This window comes from Lynx rufus, unplaced genomic scaffold (genome assembly GCF_022079265.1).
Source record: "Lynx rufus isolate CCGP_SWC_20201006 ecotype Redwood Valley unplaced genomic scaffold, mLynRuf1.p SCAF_18, whole genome shotgun sequence".
In the NCBI taxonomy this organism is placed as follows: Eukaryota; Metazoa; Chordata; class Mammalia; order Carnivora; family Felidae; genus Lynx; species Lynx rufus.
Window position 1 is genome coordinate 9819300 of NW_025814832.1, and position 15831 is coordinate 9835130.

Consider the following 15831-nt stretch of genomic DNA (forward strand, 5'->3'; position numbering starts at 1 on the left):
AGTGCTGCCTGTCTCCCAGGGCCCCCGCCGACTCCCACCTGCCCCCGGGAGCCTTTCTCTTACCACCTGCTCCTTCTTCCCAGAGCAGCTCCAAAGGGAACAGGTGGTAAGCATTTTGAGATCTTCAGAGAAGGACAGGGTTGCTGTAACCACAGAGCATTAGAACTGGAAGGGGCCCAAGGGATGATGTAGCCTGTCCCTTGTACCCCACTCCTCACACTGGCCCTGGGCGGCAGCAGCCTCGATCAAGGGGGAGGCTGGCCCCTAATTGTTACACTCTGCTGTGATTATGAAGTCAGCTCATTGCACCCCCAGCCCACGCAAACTAAGGGTGGGTCCACTGCCCCCAGTTTCTCTCTGCTTCCTGTCAGCTGTGTGGTGACGGCTGCGGTCCCAAAACAGACAAGATGGCATCAAAGGCACTGTGTAAAGTGGGAGATGGGGGGGAGGCCATGCTGAAGAAGGAAAACCTCAATGTTCTGAATGCACTCGATCAAATGTCCAAGCCTTTTCCAAACCCCAAGTCTATGAACAGGACCGTCACTACCAAAGGACTCCCACTTTCCACAAGAGGCAGTTTGGTTAACTTCTTGGAGGAAGATACTGTCAATCTACCGTAAGACACAAGTCTGGTCCTTTCCTTCTTTCTAAGGCTGGAGCTGAGGGGCAAGGAGAGGGTCTCGGAAAAGCAATGCTGCTTCCTTGACCTGTCACAGCTTGGTCCCTGAACTCCCCGGGAAGAGCACGGCACGTGTACAGGTTGCACTTTGGATGTCTGACCCCAAATCAGTTCTTGGAGGCTTGGAGGCCTCCTGCTCCAAAAGGCCTTCAAGGATTAGAGTTTTGTTGACGGTACTTCTCATCCTGCTTTGTCTAGCTGTGGTCCTCCCCACTCCTACACCCCCATACAGACACCCCTAATCCATTCCATTCCCCATGGCTCCTCTTCCTCAGTCCCCCCTTTTGGTGCCTTTGCCTGCCTGGTTATGTCCCCCCAATAGTCTGCCTGCTGTCAGCCTGAAGTTTATTGTTCTTCCTCAGTGATGCTGGGTTCTCTTTAGTTTGTTCCACAAAATTCTCTGAGCATCTCTAAGGTGTCTGGCCTAATGTCAAGTTCTAGGAATGCAGAGTTGAAAAACACAGCCCCTGCCTTCAAGGAGCTCTCAGTCTGGTGTGTGTGGGTGTGTGTGTGTGTGTGTGTGTGTGTGTGTGTGTGTGTGTGGAGATGTTCGGCAAGAATCAAGAATAATAAGCCCAATCTGTGCTATGACAGGACACCTTGAGGAACCAGACAGGGCTGTCACTGTCTAGAAATTCTTAATAATTTTGAAGAAGTGGCCCCATGAACTGTGTAGCTAGTCTTGATTACATGAAAGGGATATGACGTCCAGTCCCTGAGGGACCTATAAGTAAGCAGGTGTGGCTAAAGTGACAGATACTTGTAGGAAATGTCATGTGATATGACAGGAAAATCTTGGGCTAGGAGCCCAAGTTCAGATCCAAGTTCTATCACTTAAGATACATGACTGTAGACAAATTAATTAAGATCAGGGACCTTCAGTCCCTCATTTGCAAAACGGGGCTAACACCCATCCAGCAGGCCTGTCATGAAGAGCATAAAAAATTTTTGTCCAGCATATAGCTCGATACTTAACTACTTTCTGTGCCCACTTCAGCACTGCTCTTTTGAATAAGAGAATCTAAAACAGATATTCTTGGGGTGCCTGGCTGGCTCAGTCGGTAGAGCATGTGACTCTCTGATCTTGTGGTTGTGGGTTCGATCCCTGTGTTGGGTGCAGAGATTAGCTTTAAAAATTGCTTTAAATCTTACAGATAAATAGAGACTCATTAGGACAATCTGAAGTATAAGTGACCTAAATACAAGACTCCAGCCTACAAAGGACCTTGATGGGGGAGTCACCTATGGCAAATGTTCACCAAAGGCTAGCATAGAAGGTTTGGGCGGATCAGGATTTCTCAGGAGGTAGTCTTTGGGGCTGGAACTCAAGGAAAAGTTGGCATATCCATCAGCCATGAAGCCAGTGGTTGGCCTGGAGTGAGGGATCCGGGCATGTGTATTGATTGCTCGATCTGTCCTGAGCAGCTGGGGAAATGGGGTAAGAAGCAGAGGAGAGGAGCCAGAATGCACCAGAGGCAGATGGGAGCTGTGAGGCATGGGACCCAGGAGATCTGGGTTCTGGTTCAACCTCTGCCTTCAACTCACCTTGTGACCTTGGTTAGGGTACTTGGTCCCCAAAGGCCCAGTGACTGCTCCTGCTATACCACTGCTCTTCAAAATGTGGGTTGTTGTCCATTAATGGGTGAGCAACTCATTCTAGTTGACAGAGACCAGGATTATAAAAATGAAACAGAAGAATAGAAAATTCCAGAGCACATCACACATAGAGTAATTCCTGGTTCATGAAATGTGTTTCAGTTTTACACGTATGTATGAGTATACCAGGTTTCCAGGTAGTATGTATTTCTTCCTTTTGGTCAAGGAAAAAAAAAAAAGATTTGAGACCGAACCTTTTTGGATTCTGGACTACATCAGTAAAAAAAAAAACCAACCAAACAAACAAAAAAACAAACTAAGGAAACAGGTACAAGGTTTTTCTTTGTAATAGCAAAGAATTGGTAACAAGACAAATGTCCATGTAATGGAAAGTGAACAACAGTTAAAATGTCTGAACCAGAACTACATGTATCAATACAAATGAATCTAAAAAAACCAATGTTGAATGAAAAAAGCAAGCTGCTGATGGATATGACACCATTTATTTATATGAAGTTTTAAAATATGCAAAATAACAACTTGTGTAAGGATAGCGTACACATGTAACAAAGCTTTAGAAACACACATGAAGAATAAACACAAAATTTGGAATGTGCTATACTGGTTACCTCTGAGCGGGAGGATGCAGACTGAGGAGGGGGACACAAGTGTCAGGGGCTTTAACTGTACTGCTGAGGCTTTAGAAGGTGTACATGATTTGATACGTACTATTATGAAGTGATTATCCCAGTAAGTTTCATTACCATCCATCACCACACGTGGTTATAGACTTATTTCTTATGATAAGAACTTTCAAGTTCTACTTTCTTAGCAACGTTCTTCTTCTTTTTGTTTAAAAAAATTTTTTTTAATGTTTATTCATTTTTGAGAGACACAGACAGAGCATGAGTGGGGAAGGGGCAGAGAGAGGGAGACACAGAATCTGAAACGGGCTCCAGGCTCTGAGCTGTCAGCACAGAGCCAGACGCGGGGCTCAAACTCACAGTTCACCAGATCCTGACCTGAGCCGAAGTCAGACGCTCAACCGACTGAGCCACCCAGGTGCCCCTTTCTTAGCAACTTTCAAACATACAATATAGTAGTACTAACTATAATCACCATACATTATTATATATTAATATATTATTCTTGATATCTCATGTATGTCTAAAATATTTCATAATTTAACAAAATTAGAATGGAAGAAAGGTTTTTGAGCTTTTACCCCAATATATTCATATTTACGTGTACTATTGTTAACTTTACATGCTACATATTAATAAATATTGTTAAATGTTGCAAAATCTAATTAGTAATTACTGTTCAACAGTAGCAAGTAAGTATTAGTAAAGCTTAACTATTTTTAATTTAGACACTTAGATATTTTCCCATACCCCACTAGATTGGTTTGGGCATTCCCCAGGGTATTTGCACCCTGCTGTGGAAGGAGGACTTAAGATTTTAGCAGTGTTTCTCAAATTCTGGGCCTCAGAACACATGCCTCAGAATCATCTGAAGATCTTATTAAAGATACTTTAGTAGCTTCCCCAGTCCCATCCCAAAGCGGGGCGGGGGGGTGGGGGCAGGGACCAGGAATCTGCATCTTTCAGTAAGTGCCCTGGTGGGTTGAATGGACTGCTGCAGGGTGATAAGGATGTTCTGAGCTATTCAGAAGCATCTGGGGTTACTGGCGAGTCAGGCTCAAGGCCTGCCTTCGGGGAGCTTCCCAGCTGCATGGGCTGGGGTGGCCTCCTTCAGTGGGCTCACCTGTCTCCCTCCCACTCAGGAAGCCGATGCCAGTGGAGGATTCTGAATGCAGCTCTGACGACACCAGCATCTCCCCACTCTCATCCACCTTGTTGAATCCCATCAAACTGGCTGTGACCCAGCCCAACAGCAGCTTCTTTGCAGGGATGCTAGAGGGGGAGCTGAACAAACTCAGCCTCTCCTCGATGGGCAACGACACACACAAGAGGGACCTGGCTCTCTGCCCCCGTCCACTGAAGTCCCAAATGGTCCCTGGGGGCCTGCTGGACCTTGACAACCCTGAGCTGGACACAGACACCTCCTCAACACCCTCAGAGTCCTCTGTGGTCATGGATGTGCCGGAGGCGCCCTTCATCTGCGAACACACAGTCAGCGACTCCACGGCTGTGGTGAGTTTCCCTCTTCGTGCCTTCAGGTACAGGCTTACTGGCCGCCCCTGTGTGCCAGGCACTGAGCTGAGCTCCACAGGGAGTGCGAAGATGCCTACCACCTGCATCCTGACCTCACGCTCCTGGCACAGGAGAGAGGCCATGTCTGTAAAGCACTCCAGTGCAAGCTGGATTGGATGCAGTTCTATGGGCAGAGTTCAGATCAAGTGCCACCAGGAATTCAGGGGGAAAGAAAAATTACTTCCAGGTGTAGGAATAAGCTTGGTGGCTTTGGTAGCGTTTAAGCTGGGACGCAGAGGTAGGATTTAAACATCCAGGGATGGGAGAAAGACATTCCATGGAGGGGTTGACACTAGCAACACCTCACAGGTGGGAAAAAGTGGGAGCAAACAGCCAGGTCCCAATGTAGGGCTCTCGCACTTTTCTGTGCCTACAGAGCCAACCGTCTTCTTAAAAATGAGATTCCTGGGCCTCATCCCTAGAGATTCTGATTCAGTAGGTCTGGGGTGGGGCCTGAGAATTTGCACCACTAACAAATTCTCAGGTGGTGCTGATGGGCCTCATGTTGAGTAGCACTGTTCCAGGTCCAGGACAGGGAACAGAGTGGGGGAAGTTAGCCTGGAGTCATTTTTTTGGAGGTCCTGCAACGTTAGACTACTGTATAGATTTTTCTGTAAGCAGTAGAGAACAGCTTTTTGCAAAGCCTTCTATCTGGTGATATAAGGTGATATTTGAGCTGTATTTTAGGAAGATAAATCTGGAAGTCCCAGATGAGCAGTGTCTCTCCAAGTGTGGTTCCCAGACCACCAACAGTGTCAGCATCGTATGGCAACATGTTTGAAATTTAAATTCTCCTCTCCTCCCCCTCCACCTGGGCCTACTGAATCAGAAACTGTGGGGGCCAGCAGTCTGTTTTAACAGGTCCTCTAGGGGGTTCTGATGCACACCCAACTTTGAGAACCACTGGCCTAGATGGAGGAGAAATTGGTAATGGGAGACCTGAGAGAAGACAGCATGGCCAGGAATCTGCAGTATTATAAAAACTCCCCCAGCTCCTTAGCCAGGCTTGGCAACCACTGTTGTAGCACAAAATATGTGGGCTCTGGAACTACTGGTTTGAACTTTGGCTCTGTCACTGTGTGACCACGGGCCAGCCACCCGCCTTCTCTGAACCCGTAATCTCATCTGCAAGGAGTGAGGTGCACAAGATGATCTCTAAGGTCCCTCTCAACTAGTCTAGAAGAAATATGGGCTGGGGTCACACCCTGAGGTGGGTGGGGCTGCCCAGGGAGAGTTGCAAATGCTACAGGCCCGTAGCATGCCTTATCCCTTCCATCAGACCTGCCTCAGCCCCAGGAGGGACAGGGGATGGGAGTGGGGCATTCGGACCCATGGTTGGGGGTGGGAGGTGAGGGGAGGACAGCCTGGAGCAGGTCTGAGGAAGCCTGGTGGCGGGGGGGTCTCTTCTTCTAGATTTCCTGGACGTATTCCCTGGGCAAGCAGCAGGTCAGTTTCTACCAGGTCCTGTTGCAGGAGGTGGTCAAGACAAAAGACAATGAGCCGCCCAAGACAAAGAATCGCCCGTGGATCTTCAACAAGATCTTGGGCACCACTGTCAAGCTGATGGAGCTGAAGCCTAACACGAGTTACTGCCTCACCGTCCGTGCGGCCAACACAGCCGGGGTGGGGAAGTGGTGCAAGCCCTACAAAGTGAGCCCTGGGAGAAGAGGGCCGGGAGGTCAGGGGATTTGGAGGCAACTCATCTTCTTGCTGGCTGCCTTTCTGCCTGGGCGGATGAGCATGAATTCCAGGCTGCTTCCTTCTGGGAGGTTTAAGGATTACACCACTCTGGGGCCCACTAGGAATGCAAACTAATATATTCACCAGCACCTCTGTAATGTTCAGCTTCCAAAGCCACTACTTTTGGGATTCTTCAACTCATAATAATCGTGAGTGGGCCAGGAAGTTAAGGGCACCGAGGGAAACACAGGGAAGAGGTGAAAGGGGGACGAAGAAGGGAAGGGAGGTGGGCAGGGGCATGGGAGGAGAGGCCCAGACGACTGTGGTTGGAAACCTCACACGACAGAGAAGGCACTGGTTTGTACCTGTTTCTGGAGTCTGTGAACAGGCGGTAAGGCTACCTAAGATCCCATTTGGCAAACAACAAGGGGGTTGCAGAGATGAAGAGCTGAGCTAGGGTCAGGTCTGGGATGGAATTCTGAGGAGTTTTGTTTTACTTCAGTTTGCAACCGTGGCCACTGACTTGAACAGCTTCCCCGAGAACAACCCCATCCAGATCACCGTGCAGCGCAAGGAACCCCAGCGGAAAACCGTCTCCATCGGGTTGGAGGAGATGCGGAAGCTGGAAGATCTGGAATACCTATTTCCCTACTAAGGGGGGCCCTGGGAAGCCCCTCACCTATCTTCAGCTTCAGCCTCAGCCCAGGGCTCTCAGGAACCAGAATCGTGAGATGTACCACCAGCACCATGCCAGGGAACTGCTGACCACCCTGCCCGGAGCCTGGTGGCAATGCTCCCAAATCTACACTCCTGGGTCTGGGCCTAGGCTAGATAGGAGCTCCATTCACCTGGAGACGCCACAGGCCAGGTCAGGTCAGCTACTGCCTACAGCTGCTTGGCATCCTCCTCCCCAGATCTGGGCTGGGTCCAGTCCCTTATTAAAGCACTGCAGGTCACCCAGCATACCTAATTGTGCTTCGTGTTGACAGCCAGGCTGGCTGCCATTCACCTTCCTAGCTTCTGCCAGGACTGAGAGTCTGGGTCAGGGGCTGGGGGGATATGGAACATATCCCCCTTTCCCTGGGGGAGGAAGAAATGTTAAAGACTAAAACGCACATACACTGGGATAAACAGCAACACTGGACAGAGGTGGTGGCAGCTCGTCGATTGTCAACAAGCTCTGGAAGGACGTGGCGCAAAGTGCACAGGTTATGGGGCAGGGTCTGCTCTAATCCTAGTTTTTCCTGGATGTGAGGGCACGGACAAACCATCTAAGATTCCTGGGCTGTTTCAGGGAGGTGAGAACCCTACGGGCAGGACAGTAGGGGTCCCATGAGGATCACGTGAGCACATAGAACGAGTGCACAGGGTAGGAACTCCGCCACTGGTGGCCCCCTTTGCCCTTCCTGCAGCCTCCCTGCAGACACACAAGGTGGAGACAGAGCACATCCAGATGATGTGCAAAATCACAAAGGCATAGTGGGCGGGGGATAAGAGGTTAGAAATGCCATGGCCTTGAGCAGTCCGTACAAGAATCGAACTGCCGGAGCATTGAAACGGGACAAAGCAAAGGCAGGATGCATGGGAGGCAAGACTTTGTTCAAGCATTTGAGGACATCTGGTGGGGATTCCTTTCACTGTGTGACAGTCCTTATGGGGCAGAGAACCATCCTCCCATGTCACATCACACCCACTTCTGCTAGAGCCCTCACCACTGCACACTGTTAGAGGGAGCCCCCTGGGACAGCGGTCACCTTCTGCTCTGTACCCTGAGAGCCCGGCACAGTGCTCGGTGCACTGCAGGAGCTCAGGAAGTGTGTTGTGTGAGAGAGGGGCGGACAAAAGAAGCCCTAGAACAACACTGGCCCGCACAACTCCATGGGCTGGTGAAGGTGTTCTCCATCTGTGCCGTCCGGTGCAGTGAGTAGCCTTCAGCTAGCATCACAGAACTGCACTTCTAACCATTGTGGTATTCTGGTAAACACAGCCACATGTCGCTAGCATCTGCCACACTGGACAGCACAAGCTCACATCATCCTCTGGCCACTATCCTATGGCTTCCACCAGCGCCCCCAGCCACAACAAGCCTCTCCCTCGTAGGCACAAGAGAAAGAGAAGAAAGGCCACCTCCCAGTCAGTATGGCTTTGGTGTAGCCCGGAGGGAAAGGTTAGACAGACTGACTCAGCACAGCCCTTGGGTGAGCCTTGGGGACAAGGAATTAACCCGAACACACAAAATAGAAGTTATTTATTTGGTCACAGGATCCAGGGTCTGATGCTGAATAGAGAGAACATTCAGGCAAGGAGGAGGGGCAGCAGCAAGGGTCTGGTCACTGCCTGCCCCCCCCCCCCCCCAGCAAGGTACGGAGTAACGGCCAACGGCTGAGCCCAGTGATATTTTCCCGTAACTTCGACCTCCTGCTCTGGGGAGGGACCTCACTGGGGTCTGTCCTAGGACAGCAGACCACACTGGTTCACAGGGGCACCACCCTGGCCTTTGGTCTCTGTCAGGGCGGGCACTGGCAGCAGCTGAGTCCAGGTGGGAGTCCAAGAACTTGGGATTTCTCATCTCCTCCATCTGTGGAGAAGGGGAGGGAACAGCATGGGGATCCTATCTTGGGAAGGGGAGGCTGCCATATAATCCCAGGAGCCCACTACGGGGGAGAACCTGTATTCACTTGGTCATTAAGAGACTGGCTACCATTTCTGCTCTGGCCACCCAAACTCACGCTGGGCACCCACTGCCTGTCCCGGCCGAGACCTCATCCCAGGGCCTGGCCTCTCAGATGCCCACCAAGGTCATCTGATAGCAAACAATGACAACATTTACAAGTACACATGCTTTGGGTTCCCAAGTGTGTTTGCCTCCTATCTTTAATCTTCCCATCTACTGAGGCTTGACAACTCTCAGGAGGCAGGTGAACCACGCTCTCCAAAACCGCACAATGAAAGTCGGAACCAGGATCGGAACTAGGTGTGATGCCTTCAAAACCCAGTGTTCTAAGAACTACTGCCTCATGCTGGAGGGACTCTGGGCTCGCCCTTTGGAGAGCACCGTCAGGGTCTCCCATAATCACTGTAATTCTGCAGTTCTCCCTCTTAACCACCGAGAGAACGTGGCACCACACGCTGTCTTAGGCACCTGGAGAACCCTTAGAATTCTACGCCAGAAGGGAAAGGTGCGAGGAGTGGCCAACTTAAGGGCAGGAGAGCCAAGCACACCAACCGCCACCTCCCCAAAACTCACATCCGGAGGCATTTGTCCTTCCCACCACTTGCCACTCTCTGGCCATCTGGACTCCAGTCGACAGCATATACCTAAACCGAGGTGGGGGTGGGGAGAAGCAGGTAAGGTGTGGGGTGGGGGGGCAGGAGGGCCAGGCTTCAACCCCCACCTGCCCCACCTCTGCTCACGAGGTCAGCCATACCTCATCTGCGTGGCCTGGAAGATCAGCAGCCAGCTTCTGGCCCTTCACATCCCACACCTTCAGCGTGCTGTCACTGCTACCACTGACCAGGAGCCGGCTATCGGCTGACCACGCAATCTGGTACACAGCAGCCACATGGCCACGCAGGGAAGCCAGGTACCTGGGCCAGGAAAGTGATGATGGGTATTAGGTCTGAAGGGGCCCCTGTGCCCTCCGTATCTGGACAACTTTGCATGACTTCGAATCCAGTGTAGTCCCTGCTCAGCCCATCTGCCTGATATCCCCCTAACACAAGTTGCTTGCTGACAAGTGGCATGGAGTAGTGGGCCAGGCTCACCTGGCACTTTCAGGTCAATACAGATTAGCTATGTCTATTTGGACAAGTCATTAGGACTTGTCATTTTGGATAAGTCTCTGAGACTCAGTTTCCTTATCTTGAAAAAGAAGGGAACGACCTATTTCAAAGACCGCTATACGGAAACACACAATGGCCGAGACAGCAAGGCCCCAGCAAGGGTTTCCCTCATCCCCTTTCTCTTCTTGCCCGTATCTTTGCCTCTCTGCTGACCTGATTAACCTCAAGGGTACAGTATCTCGTTATACTGAGGTTTTTCAGACTTCAATGGGAGCAGAATCAGCTGATGACTTTATTAAGATGCAGATTCTGGGGGCGCCTGGGTGGCGCAGTCGGTTAAGCGTCCGACTTCAGCCAGGTCACGATCTCGCGGTCCGGGAGTTCGAGCCCCGCGTCAGGCTCTGGGCTGATGGCTCAGAGCTTGGAGACTGTTTCCGATTCTGTGTCTCCCTCTCTCTCTGCCCCTCCCCCGTTCATGCTCTGTCTCTCTCTGTCCCAAAAATAAATTAAAAAAAAAAAAAAAAAAACCTTGAAAAAAAAAAAGATGCAGATTCTGATTCTTAAGGTCTGGGGTGGGGCCCAAGACTGCATTTCTATCAAGCTCCCAGGTGATGCTGCAGCAGCTGGTCTGTGGACCACACTTTGAGGGGGGCCGGAAAATGACTGCAGCTCAAGTCTACACTTCTGCCACAATCCTGGCCGTCTTAAGGTCATTTCTCTCCTTCGATACAAAAGGAACTAGCACTTCAGTGCCCATTTATTGCCAGTCCTAAATATACCATCTCCCTTAGTCCTTGTAACAAAGCTGAGAGGTAGGTCTGCATATTACAAAAGAGGAGACAAGGCTCAGAATATCCAAATGCTTGCCAAGGCCACGCAGCAGGTAAGTGGCACAGCCAAGCTCCTTCTAGAGGACCAGTGCCTTCTAGAGGACCTTCCTCTCCCTCCCCACGCCTCCACTCACCTGCCTGTCCTGCCATCCCACAGTTTGATGGACTTGTCAAAGGAGGCACTGGCGATGATGCGGGAGTCAGGGGAGAAGAGCACCTGGTTGATGAGGGCCTGGTGTCCCGTCATCCGTGCGAGGGGCTTCTTGTCCTCTGCTGGGGACCACAGGAATAAGGTGAAGTCATCTGAACCAGACACTAGCCTCTCTGGGCCCTGGCCCTAGGAGAGGGAGAAAGCACACCGTGTTGGGCACGGTCTCAGACAGGAGAGCCCGACCTGGGCAGCAAACGCACCACTGATTGCCCAACACCAGCACGGAGGCCAGGAATAGGAGAAATGAGGCCTGGCCTGCTACCAACTCACATGGGACCCCTGGCAGTCACTTCCCGCAAAAGGAAATGTTATGCACCTGGGATAATTTCTAAGATACATAATCACAAGAAAAAGCAAGGTACAGAATAGTGTACTAAAAAAGGGAAAGATTTTATGTGTGGGTTTGTACACACGTGTATGTATGCTGCATCCTGTGTACACATACACGTGTATGTAGAGGTATGAAGTCTCTGGAAGGAAAGACAGGACACTAGTAGCTCTGGATGTTTCCAGAAGGAAAGGATGGATGGGCAACAGAGACGGGAGACTTCTTCACCATCTACCTTTTTGTGTTCTTTGAAGCCTCGACCACATGAATGTGCTACTTAAATTAAACACAATAAAAAATACAGAAAATGCAATAAACAGATAAGCAAGTGAACACAACAAAAATCACATGGTCCTATACATTAAGATTTCAGGATTAAAAACTAGGATTTTCATGAAGAACTTTCTGGAAGAGGAACGTCTGAGCTCGGCCTAGAAGGGGGAGGGGCCTGAGTGCCTGCAGAAGGTTTGAGAGACCAGTGGAGGAAGAGTAAGGAGCCGGGCATGCTGGCAGCAGGCACACACTCACCCGCACGAGGCTGTATCGGCTCAGAGCCCTTTCCTTCAACTCCTGCACTGTGGCCAGGTACCAGAGGGGAGAGGAAAAGATGAGGAACAAGGATGATTAGAAAATCCAACACAAATGGCAAACACCCCCGGCCCAGGTTGCACACTAAGCCCAAGAACCGGCTCCTTCCCAGGCGGCCCTCTCCCACGCACTCACAGGACCCTCGGAGATCTTGGGCGTTAACCGAGGCCTCAGCTGGCTCGAAGGCGCCCGTGCGCAGGGCGTAGTCAGTGCTGAGTGCCATGGTGTTCACCCAGTGGCCGTGGCCTTGCAGGGTCCGGCACAGCACACCCTAGGGCAGAGGAAGACCAGTCAGACGCACACCCACCCTACTCTCCACCCTAGGGAACTGGTACCCCCAGATTAGCCCCAGAAGACAGCGACATGGGACTCAGAATTAGGTCCCTCGTTCATTGTGATCTTAATCAAATCACCGCTCTGGGCTGAAGTCTCTCCTTACTTACAAAATGCAGGTACTGGCCCAGACTGTTGTTTCCAAAAGTATGTTTCATGGAAAGGAACTTAAGTATGTGAGAAGAAAAGGGTTCCAGTCAAGTAACTCTGGGATGTGGCAGGTTTAATAAAACTAACAACAGGCTTCCTGCAGCGGCAATTTCTGGACCACGTTAATGAACACTGGAACCTCCACTATCATGCAGCACCAACCACAGGAACCCACTGTTCCTGAAGCACCTCCTGCCACCCGGATCCCAGAACACACTGGTCAACATTCCTTCCAGCCCTGGCATCTCATGGCCCGAGATTTCCCCAGGCTGCTCTCTGGACCCTCCCAGCTCTTACATCGTGAGCCCTCCAGACTTTGATGGTGCGGTCCTGGGAGGCAGAGTAGAGAAGCCCGTCCCCTCCCCACCGGAGACAGGTGACTGACTGTGTGTGCCCGGTGAGGATGCGCTCACAGCGGCCCACAGTTGTATCCCAGACCCGCACGCTGCCATCCTTGGAGCTGCTGGCCACATAGCGGCACTCGGGGTTCCTGGAGAGGGGAAGGGAGATGTGGCCCCACTTCTGATGTGGGAACAGCAATAGCACCCCCCCCCCCTTAGCTCAAAGGCCAGGGACAATGACTCAACAGCTTCCTGACTCCAAGACCCAGCTGCATTGCAAGGCAACTCTCAGGGCCCATGATGAACAGCCCCCTCTCAAGCAGCAACACAGATTTGGAAGCCCTAGCCCACTGCCCGCCATGCCAGTACTGTCAGTCGGGCTGGCCATCCCACCCCCTGAGGCAAAACCCCTCTGCATCAAGCAAGGGAGGAGACCACCTTGAAGCCCTGGCTCCTCACTTCCCCCAGTTCTGTGAGCATCACTTACACGTGGAGGGGCTCCCAGCTCAGGCCTGTGATCCACTTGCTGTGGCCAGCGAGGGGCCTGCCCACCTGCTTCCCTGTGCTTGGGTCCCACAGGAGAATCTGAGGGACAGAAGCTTACTGAATAACCCTCTCCATCCTGTCCCTAGGTCCACCAAAGTTCCCGCCCACTGCCCCCAATCCATCTTTCCCTGAAGGCCCCAGAACCTCACTTGACCCATGTCCTAGGAAGGAAGCCCAGAGTCCCTGACTGGTTACCATGACCACCATCTACCTGGCCATTCTTGCAGCCCGAGGCCAACTTCTTGCCATCTGGGGACCAGGATATGCTAAGGACCCAGTGTCTGTGTCCTAGGAAAGCAGGGGAGGGAGAAAGCAAGAAGCACATATCTGTCTTTATCCCCAGTACCTAGCACGCCTGACACGCTGCAGAAACTCCTCAGCTAGCCCGAGAATAAATGATTGGTCAAACCAAAGGGGAGACGCAGTTTTCTAGGCAAAGGAAGAATTCATCCCAAGTGCTACAGCCGTGCATCCTGCTGCATAGATAGTACTTCCGCTAATAATTCCTTCCATGATACGTGGTATAAAGTTTCAAATCCTTTTTTTTTTTTACCTTGACCAAAAGTAAGAAATGCATGCTACCTGGAAACCTAGTATACTCATACATACACGTGAAACTAAAACACATTTCACCAACCAGTAATTACTCTATGTGTGATGTGCTCTGGAATTTGCTTAAGGGTATGGAGCAAAGCAAAAATTATTCCCAATTTTCCAGATGACAAGACTGAAGCTTAGGGAGCAGGCCCTGCCCACACAAGGTCACCCAGCTAGTGTGACCTCAAACTAGCAGCATCATCACCAGCTGGAAACTTGAAATGCAAATTCTCAGGCCTCATCCCAGAACTAAAGAGACAAAAACTCGGGGGTGGGGCCCAGCAACCTGTAGGTTAACAAGCCTCCCTGCTGATTCCAATGCTCAAGTTTGAGAACCACTGTGGTGGGGGTTGGATTTAAGGCAGGTTCTCCTTGCTACTCAAAACAACTCACAACCCCACACCCTCTCTCTGGTCCAGTCTCTGGAAGTGGCTGGCTGGGTTCAAGGATAGCCTCTACCTAGGAACAGGCAGCTGCTAACTGGGTTAAGGGGTTGAATTGGCTCTGGGCCTCCTCAGAAACTAAAGAGCTGAGTAAATGATCACCCACCTACCACTGGGTTAAGACCCTCCCTCTAAATGGCTAACTGCATACTGACCCTGGCATGTGAAATGGGGTGTCTCGGTGCTGAGATCCCAGAAGCGCACAGTGGTGTCTCCGGAGCCACTGGCCAGGTACCTGAGGAAGAAGAGAGGACACCTGACCTCTGCAGTGGGGACAAGGGGTAGGGCTTACACCAAAACAGGGCACATGTGCATTTTGGCTGCCTATTCAATTGTCTTCTGCGCATATAGTCTGGGACTGGACTTTTCTCCCTCCCCTGAGGAGGAGAAGTATAACACTGATACCATATGGGAGAAGAACCCCCTACCTCAAGGCAGCCATATCTCTCTTCTTCCTTTCTAAAAGGAATGGCCACAGCCATAATCAGATTTAGAGTTTCTCGTTATCCGTGTAGGATTGCGAAAAGCAAACAAACTCAAGTTTCACAGATGATGAAATAAGTCAGAAAGTGATTTGTCTGGGGCACACCGCCAGGAAGCCTACAGTTCAGCTCTCCTGAGATCAAGGCCAAGAAAGGCCCTTCCAAGGTGGGTGTCATTCAAAACCAAACCCCACTGGGGAAGTCATCTACCTGGAACCCGTGCCCTGAGCTCAGGTCTATGATAGGCAGCCTGAGGTCCCATTGATTGTTAACTTGGGGTATCTGCCCCACCCCAGCCAGAGGCTGTACCCTCACATTCTATTCCACGATTCTGCAACTGTCCTTACTTTCCTGTGGGGCTGAAGGCCACAGAAATGACTGCCTCGCTGTGACCTTCCAAAGAGCTGGTGCAGCGGGTCACAGCACGGACCCTGAAGATAGCCTGTGGCTGGTAGATGATGTCAAGGACCTTCTCTGTCTCCACGGCCTGTGACTCCAGCGTCCTCCCCAGTGATGAGACGATCTCAGCATCGTGGACAAAGAAAGCCAGCGGCACGGGATCCTCCTGGAGGGCAATGGCAAAGGGCAACTCCTCCATCAAAGGATAGGAGCCAGGGGTGCTCCCCAGTGTGCTGTGGCCAGGTGAAGCTTCATTCTCTCCAGCCACGGTGTGGGTACCCCCACCATGCCCACCCAAAAAGGCCTCTTTTATCCTCCAAGAGCAACTGCAAGATACTTAAAATAGTACTTTAAAATCCTTTATCTGCATCTCACAACAACCCTGGGAGGCAGGCATTCATATTCCCACTTGACAGATGAAAAAACTTGAGGCTCAGAGCAGCTAATTAACGCAACGTCCTATTGGTAACGACTAATCCAGAAAGAAAACTGAAGTCCAGAATTAGTGTCAGTATACAGGATTATGCGGCGTTTTCTAAACTGCTACACCATGATGTACAATGTGTAAGAAGCATCCAAAACTCTGGCTGAAAACACAGACTCTGCCTTACCCCAGGGTCTGGTGTAGT

At 51.0% G+C, this 15831-nt stretch overlaps 2 protein-coding genes across 2 annotated transcripts; one reads left to right on the forward strand and one right to left on the reverse strand.

Moving 5' to 3' along the window:
• Positions 1-407: 407 nt before the first annotated feature.
• On the forward strand, positions 408-7358 carry FNDC8 (fibronectin type III domain containing 8). Its single transcript, XM_047080845.1, has 4 exons — positions 408-616; positions 4062-4431; positions 5905-6141; positions 6674-7358. The coding sequence occupies exons 1-4, from the start codon at positions 408-410 to the stop codon at positions 6824-6826; spliced, it is 969 nt and encodes a 322-aa protein (XP_046936801.1). The 3' UTR covers positions 6827-7358.
• A 1004-nt stretch (positions 7359-8362) lies between these two features.
• NLE1 (notchless homolog 1) lies at positions 8363-15831 on the reverse strand. Its single transcript, XM_047080843.1, has 11 exons — positions 15151-15831; positions 14477-14556; positions 13493-13569; positions 13223-13320; positions 12692-12884; positions 12047-12182; positions 11852-11898; positions 10919-11121; positions 9600-9759; positions 9419-9489; positions 8363-8749 (listed from the first exon to the last, which is right to left on the reverse strand). The coding sequence occupies exons 1-11, from the start codon at positions 15399-15401 to the stop codon at positions 8737-8739; spliced, it is 1329 nt and encodes a 442-aa protein (XP_046936799.1). The 5' UTR covers positions 15402-15831; the 3' UTR covers positions 8363-8736.

Excerpts from the sequence above, each read along its gene's own strand:
- FNDC8 (XM_047080845.1), top strand. The coding sequence starts at position 408 with ATGGCATCAAAGGCACTGTGTAAAGTGGGAGATGGGGGGGAGGCCATG. Across the intron at positions 4,432-5,904 it reads TCAGCGACTCCACGGCTGTG|ATTTCCTGGACGTATTCCCT; the intron begins GTGAGTTTCCCT and ends CTCTTCTTCTAG. Across the intron at positions 6,142-6,673 it reads AGTGGTGCAAGCCCTACAAA|TTTGCAACCGTGGCCACTGA; the intron begins GTGAGCCCTGGG and ends GTTTTACTTCAG.
- NLE1 (XM_047080843.1), bottom strand. The coding sequence starts at position 15,401 with ATGGAGGAGTTGCCCTTTGCCATTGCCCTCCAGGAGGATCCCGTGCCG. Across the intron at positions 14,557-15,150 it reads GCCTTCAGCCCCACAGGAAA|GTACCTGGCCAGTGGCTCCG; the intron begins GTAAGGACAGTT and ends CTTCTTCCTCAG. Across the intron at positions 13,570-14,476 it reads ACCCCATTTCACATGCCAGG|GACACAGACACTGGGTCCTT; the intron begins GTCAGTATGCAG and ends CTGCTTTCCTAG.